The 7,979-nt window shown below is 38.3% G+C and overlaps 1 protein-coding gene across 1 annotated transcript; it reads left to right on the top strand.

Annotated features, from left to right (window-relative positions):
- The first annotated feature begins 6,827 nt into the window (after positions 1–6,827).
- LOC110699212 (17.4 kDa class I heat shock protein-like) lies at positions 6,828–7,656 on the top strand. Its single transcript, XM_021876705.1, has one exon. It carries the CDS (start codon positions 6,983–6,985, stop codon positions 7,472–7,474), a length of 492 nt encoding a protein of 163 aa, XP_021732397.1. The 5' UTR covers positions 6,828–6,982; the 3' UTR covers positions 7,475–7,656.
- Positions 7,657–7,979: the final 323 nt, after the last annotated feature.

The following is a 7,979-nucleotide window of genomic DNA, read 5'->3' as shown; positions in this document are numbered from 1 at the left end:
CTCTGAAAAAGAAAAGGGGAAAGGTCAGTTCAGTTAGGTTGGCACAGCATAAAAAAGCGAAGTGAAAGAGGAGAAAAAGAGATAATTAAAAGGCCTCGGCCCCAGCCGAAGAAGCTTACCATCCTTAAACTTTCGACTGAGGCCGACAGCTGCTAGCATGTTCTCTTAGAAAACATAATGCGTATCGGGGAGCCAAGTCTCCGGGATATGCTGCATTCGGCCGCTGCCCCCCCGGTTCGGCAGCTTGCCGAAGATATTCTGTTGATTAAGGTTCGGATCTGGGCCGTTATCTGCGGGGGGACCTAAACTTCCCATGTCGGGATCAGACTCAGCAAGGTACCGGGGAGCGCTGAAGACGCAAGGGTGGCCCGGGTCCGTGGGTGCCCTAACCCAAATCTGTTGACCTCTCCAGTCCTTGTCTGAAGAGTCGTTCGGCCACATGGTTAGGTACTGGGGCCGAGACTCAATCCGGTACCACCCAGAACCATGACTTCCGTGCCCACTTTGAATATTTGGCACTAGCCGATGAAGCTTTTTGAAGCAGTGCAGGTTCGGCACATACCTGAAGAACTTGCAGACCCATAAGTATGTCATCACCCTTCGGATGCTAATAGGAGTTAGCTGACATAGGAAAATATTGTAATGGATCAGCAAGTCTCGGACGAATACGTCCAAAGGGAACCTCAGCCCATACTGAAGTTGTCTTGTGTACACCCCCACATACCCCGGGGGTGGACGATGGATTCTATCGGATGTCACGGGCATTCGGCACCAATACCCATCAGCTTCAAGGATGCCGTAATGCAACTCAATTTGTTCGGCAAACCGATACTGTTCGACATTCTCCACCCACTATGAGTAGGGGCGGTTCTTTATCATGGCCGAAGCTACTTCGGCATCCTCCCACTCTGAAAACCCGGGAAGGATATCCCAAAGGACAGCGGGAACTTCATCGTCCCGCCCAGAAGCGCTCGGCCCCTCCGTTCTCTGAGGAGGAGCCGAGGAAATTGGAGTCGCCCTAATCCCTTCAGCAGGGTCAGACTCTGCTCTTTGTCCATTCTAGGTCCCAATCCTGTTCCTGGGATCGGGAATTGGCCTTGCTCTTCTTGGAGCACGGGCTCTACCCCTAACTCCTCTCGCCATTGATAATTTCAAAGAAAAAAGTCGAAAAAAGGGGAAGGAGTTCAAATTCGAAGAAAAATAAACTAAAATCAAAGGAATTTACCTTAATCTGAAGCGAAAGTTGCTGATTTACGAATTGGTAGTGGCGAGTCTCAGTTTCTAAGCTTAATGCTCGGGGAATTTGCGAAGTTTTGATGCGGGTTCTTGGGTTCTCTCGAGAATTCTGGGTTTGTGTTGGTGAATAAGTGAGGAGAGATGACGCGCCTCTAATTATATCTCCAGAAATGGGAATACGGGGAGTCCGCGTTTCAATTTCTCTTAAATACCCCACTAAGTAACCGTTAAACACACGACCTTGCGATTAAACTACCCATTATCCGTCCAACTTCCACAATTATCCGCCTTAACTGTTGTTATCTCATTAATTACGGTTTAATTACGGTTTAAATTCAAATTTTTGGATTAATTAAATCATTCACTTCCCTCCTTTTCTGATTAAATCAAACCCGACCCGTCATCCTTCCAAATCGGGTCTGGGAGGCAAGTTGTTTGGGTCCAATTTAGTCCAATTGGGTCTAGGCATTAAATGATCCAATTAAAAGCCCAAGGTCAAGATTCATCTCTCCAATTGTGCTAAAGTCAAAGATCAGTCCTCAAGGCAAGCCAATTGGGCTAAGGCCCAACTTCTCCATATATGCAAAGGTATAAAAGCCATTAATATTACATTTGTACATTCATTCAAGAAAAGTCTCAAGCAATTAATTCTCTTGCATAGTGTTCTCTTTCTACACACTGTACTGACTTTAGCATCGGAGGGGCCTTCCTCGGCAACACCCCCGAGGCTAGTTTACGTGTGTTTACTGTGCAGGAAACCCTTCGGCCCAACATCACTTGGACCGAATCCAGTCTTCTCCACTTCATCGGACCTTCGACAAGGTCCCATTGTTTTCACCCGAAACAGTTAGTGTTCAGATTAAGCTAGATGATTTGACGGCACACAGTTCATTTGCAAGAGAGACTTGAAATTGGAATGCTTATTGATAATGAATGAATATTGATGGGCCAAAAGGCCAAATTGTTCATTAATAATTCATTAAAAAAAATGGTATATCTTAATGTAGAATGAAATAGCCAAACATGAAAACAATAAGTCACATCAAACAGTAATTACAACCAAGAACACATAATATAATCATGAAGACACAAATTAAAACTCATGTATTTGAATCAATCTAGAAAATGTGGTAAATGTTTTATATGGATACTTTTTCAGTTCATCATTAAAATCAAATTTCTGAAATATTCAATTTAGCCTTTTACATATCTGGTTTACATTACTCACAAAAATTATCAGTTAAGTGTAAAAATATAGTTACCCAACGTCCAAATGTAGCATTCAAATAATCTACAATGGATAGCGAGGGGAACAAACTACTTTAGGATTTCACATTTCTAACAATGCCAATTTATCATTAGCACCATTTTTAGGCCTAATCACAGTGAACCCAAATTATTTATTAATAAAAATATCAAAGGAAATCAAATCGAAAAAAAAGGAAAATAGAAAAAAAAAAAAAAAACAAGAAAAGAACTCAGTCCCTTAGATGTTCAATGAAGTGCGATCATTTCCGCAAAATCATTACAGGTCTGTATTGACTCATCACCGTTCCATTTCTTGCCAATTAAAAACCCAACAAAAATAAAATAAAAAAAATAGAGGGTAGATTATGAATTTAGCTGCTTTCAATTATCTTAATCGTTATAAAAAAAAACGAAGAAGAAAGTAAGAGAAAACAACACGAATTAATGTTGCTTCAAGGGAACGAGTCAATGGGGATTCATATTCTCCGCATCAACCAACAAATGAAGCCTTCTTTTTTTCATTCATTCATCTTTCAAATTGACCAAAGGAAAGAGATAATTTTCAAAAACAGAAACATAATATTTTTATGATGAAAACCAAGGAGAGAGAATAGTAGAAACCCTAACTAAATTGACAGACCTGAAAAAGTCGATGGATGATAAAATGAAGAAGATGAAGGGGGTTTATATAAGGTAAGGGACGGCTGGAGGGTTTTGATTTCTTAGGTTAGGCTCTTCGCTCCAACCTCCAATTGGATTTATTAAGGTCAAGTTTGGTCTTTATTTTATTTTTTCAACAAAAAAACTTATTTTCATCATTTTTTTACTACTCGGCAAACGATTTTACTCTTTTCGTTTACTTATTTCTCCTACTGATTTATAATAATCGCGGCACTTTAAGTAATATACGACTTTAATCATTAATAACTGTAATTTTATAATCTATTAAGAAGTATTCCCTCCGTATTTTATTACTTGCTCTATTTACACTATTCATTTGACGACTTAAATTTTTTTTTTTTTTTTTTGCCAGCACCAGTACTCATTTAATTAAGGGGAGATAAACTCCAAATCTTTCAAAATACAACTAGAAATTTCTTGAGGGTACTCCTCAAGCCACTCTCTCCTCAACAAACTTACTGCTAAGTTTTGCAAGCTCATGTGCAACCATATTCCCTCTGTATTTTATTACTTACTCTATTTACACTATTCATTTGACGATTTAAACTTTTTTTTTTTTTTTTGCCAGCACCAGTACTCATTTAATTAAGGGGAGATTAACTCCAAATCTTTCAAAATACAACTAGAAATTTCTTGAGGGTACTCCTCAAGCCACACTCTCTCCTCAACAAACTTACTGCTAAGTTTTGCAAGCTCATGTGCAACCATATTTTCCCCCTTTTAACAAAAGAAAAATAAACATACTCACACGAATTTATCAGCGAAAAAATATCCTTTAATACATGCCCAAACTCTATTTGCACTATTCATCTAACGGTTTAACCTACTTTAACTAATGTTTGTGATTTATACTATACATAAGAAAAATGTAGTCTTATGGGTACTTATTGTTATCGTTTCAATGAATATATTATTAAATTTCAATTGTTATAATTGTAAAAATACAGAGCAAATATAAAAGGTTTATAAAATGAAAATATACGTAAAGACTAATTCAAAAATATTTTATATGACAACCAATGTTATTTGTATATTGATAAAAAGAATATAGTCAAAGTGAGCATATAAACAGTACAAAAGTCACATTATTGCAATTATTACGAAACAAAAATTGTATATATTTTTGCTCATTCTTGTTGTTCTTTCTATTTGAAATCATGTTCACCAATTCACCGGTTGTAGTTCTAAACTACTTGAATGGCCACCGAACCAGCCCACCACTATAACATTCTAATGGTAAAATTCTATATAGCCATACAATAGTTGCTCTTGCAAGCTAAACTTGATTTAATGGGAAAGATTGCACTTTCCAACCTTAAGGTTGGGGGTTCAATCCCCACTAGAGAAACTTTGTGGGTGGGGATCCCTTACCCTTCCTCCTCACTCTCAAAGTGTCTAACCCGTAAATATCGGACCAAAAACCGGTAAGGATTGCGGTACGGTCAGGGTTCTTATCTTTACTTTAAAAAAATAATAAAATACAATAGTTCTTATTTGAGATTTGGTACCTCTATTCTTTTTCAATTAAAACACATTGAGTATTATTCACTTATGTTACTACGACTATCCTTGATAAATGTATCTGTAATGATCTTGTTAGACTCGTTTTGATTTATTCTTTTTCAATATCAAATATTTTTTATGAAAAAGTAATTAATACATGTTCAGAAGGAAAAATGGAAATTAAAAATCCAACCTTGCACTTTCTTCTCTAAAAAATCCAACCTTAAGTTTATTCCACAAAAATCCAACCTTTACCCTCTATTTTCATCTAAAGATCCATTACCAATTGATTACCGATTTTTGTAAGTTATATGCCACGTGTCAGCTATTAATAGGTCAATTATTTTTTTAATTATTAAAAACAAAAATTTAAAAAAAAATAAAAAAAAATTAGTAAACCCAGCCCTACCCTCCTTCCCTGAGCACCCCATCCCCACCGCCCATCGGCCACCAGAACCCAGCAACCCCATTCCCCTCTCCACTGGAAAACCCACACCACTCCTCCTGCCGGCCAGCCGCCCCTACACTGCAGCAACACACGCTACCCGCAATCTCCTCCAATAACCCAATACTTCACCGCCTCACCTCAACCGCAAGCCACCCGCCTTACCACTAGTCGCCGCCCCAACAATCCACACCAGCCCACACGCATCTCTTCCCCCTGCAAAACCCACACCGATTAAAACCATTCACCAATTAACAAATCCAGTTCGCACCACCGCCCAATCTTCGTTTCCACCCTCCATTTCAGCAACCCCGCAAACCGCAACCACCGACTCCAAACCACGATTTACCTCACGCAACAATTCACCAACCTAAAGGCAACCTCCACAACAATTCACAACCTCGTTGCGGTTTCGGACTCGTCGCCGGAGAAAGGGGAGGAGATAGAGAAGATGCCGAGCCTGGGTAAGAGGAGTGGGGTTGGTGATTTTGACTAGGTGGGGCTTGTGGTTTCGAGTCTAAGTAGGAGTGGGAGAAGGGTTTCGATTCTGGGTTTGGGTAGGGTGGGGTAAGTGGTGGCAGAGTGTGGTGGCGGCGGCGGAGGTGCGTGCTGGTGCTATGTTGTTTCAGTTTTTGAGGAGAGAGGGGAGAGAAAGAGGAGGAGTGAGAAGGGAAAGTGAAAAAATTAAAAAAAATAATAAAAATAAATAAATCTTTTTTAACCTGTTTAACAGGTTAAAGATCAAATGGATCTGTTGGTGAAGATGGGATATGAAGGTTGGATTTTTGTGGAATAAACTTAAGGTTGGATTTTTTAGAGAAGAAAGTGCAAATGTTGGATTTTTAATTTCCATTTTTCCTATTGAGAATAAGTGATTATAATAATTCATTACTTTATCTATCTCTACTTTATGTCCCCATTTAACTTTTCACAATCTCCAACACGAATCTTAAAAAGTAATATATCTCCATTTCATACGCATAAAGATTATTTTATTTTTTTTTTTAAAAAAAAATGGTTATCAATAAAAATATAAGATGAGACAAATTCAAAAAGTTCACATATGATTATATTACCTCAATCTCTTATAAATTGAATTAGAATTTTGATTAAAATTTTCAAAATTTGACCCAAATATTGTTAATGGGACAAAATAAAAGTAGTGATAAAGGAAGTAGCAAGCAAACTGAGAAGTGTTGCACACGATATAAAAAAAAAAGTACATCCTCCGTTCTTTTTTACTTGACCCGCTTTGACTTTTACATTATTCACCATCCCTCCTTTGACCGTCTTTTGTGAGTATATGTATGGAATAACATATTCATGTGGACTCTTTTTGAATTCATATCGTAAAATATCATTAAAATTTGCATTGACAAACGTGATAAAAAAAAAAAAAGTACGTACGACGTATTTTCTAAACCACCTTGGTCACCAAACCCCATATTGCATATTGGTCTATGAATGAGCCATGAGCCCATGACATATGGCATTGGGCTCTGCGCGAAACTATCTAACAGACAAAATAGCGGTGATCTATTTAATACCACGGCCCAACCCAACACGGGGGAATAGAACTGTTCAGTTTAGCGAAGAATCTAGAACGTTGGTGAAAGACCCCTGTTGACTCGTTCGTCCGGATTCCTCCCAAAATTTACGTCTATCCTTAATCCATTACAAAAATACCTGTCTATTCAAGAACCTCCTAGAACACTCACTTCGTCTTTATAAATATCTCCATATCCATTTTCTACCTTTCAACATCAACCATCAATCAATAATTAAATATCTCACATTAGCACTACACTCTAATCAATCAATTTTCTGTTCAAATCAATTCTTCAACCAACCAAAAAAAAGCAATCAACAATGTCGCTGATTCCAAGCTTCTTCGGAAACCGAAGGAACAACACCTTCGATCCCTTCGCAATGGACCTGTGGGACCCATTCGAAGGCTTTCCCCTCGGCGGTAACTTTAACCAGTCTCTCTCCTCCGGCAGCACCTCCGCCCGCGACACCGCCGCATTCGTCAACGCTCGAATTGACTGGAAGGAGACACCTGAGGCGCACGTGCTCAAGGCGGATCTTCCTGGAGTGAAGAAGGAGGAGGTGAAGGTTGAGGTGGAAGATGGGAAGGTGATCCAGATCAGCGGAGAGAGAAACAGGGAGCAGGAGGAGAAGAATGACACGTGGCATCGTGTTGAGCGGAGTTCTGGAAAGTTCTTGAGGAGGTTTAGGTTGCCTGAGAATGCGAAGATTGAGGAGATTAAGGCGAATATGGAGAATGGTGTTCTTACTGTTACTGTTCCTAAAGTTGAGGAGAAGAAGCCTCAGTTGAAATCGATTGACATTTCTGGCTGAAATTATCCTGTGCTTTCTATCAAATCTGGAGTTAAAGCGGATTGTATTAATGATGCTTACTATGTAATCTTTAGTGATCTATGTTAATAGTATGAAATTATTAATAATAAGTATATCTATGTATTAATGATGCTTACTATGTAATCTTTATTTTGATCTTAATAAATTTTGTTTATATTAAATCTTGAGTTAAAGCGTATTGTATTCCAATGGTAATGAGTCTTATGGTTAATTGCTAAATAGGTACTCTGTTTCTGACTAGAGAAGAAACTGATCAATATGTTGCACGTTTTTAATTTTCTTCTCATTTAAGAATTATTGTTTAAATGTTAAATGAGAATCTCAATTTATTAGCGGAAGACAAGAAATCTGAGGTGTTTTTGGTTCTCATTTAGTGGAACTCATAAACCAAGTACTACATGATAACAGTTATTTGCAACGATTTGAAATAAAGCAGAGAGGAAAAATGTCCCATCGTTGCAAATAACTATTAACGGAGGTAGTA

The sequence above is a fragment of the Chenopodium quinoa genome, unplaced genomic scaffold, assembly GCF_001683475.1.
Source record: "Chenopodium quinoa cultivar QQ74 unplaced genomic scaffold, ASM168347v1, whole genome shotgun sequence".
NCBI lineage: Eukaryota > Viridiplantae > Streptophyta > Magnoliopsida > Caryophyllales > Amaranthaceae > Chenopodium > Chenopodium quinoa.
The sequence above is the reverse complement of the archived record's forward strand: the minus strand, read 5'-3'. Positions and strand labels throughout refer to the sequence as shown.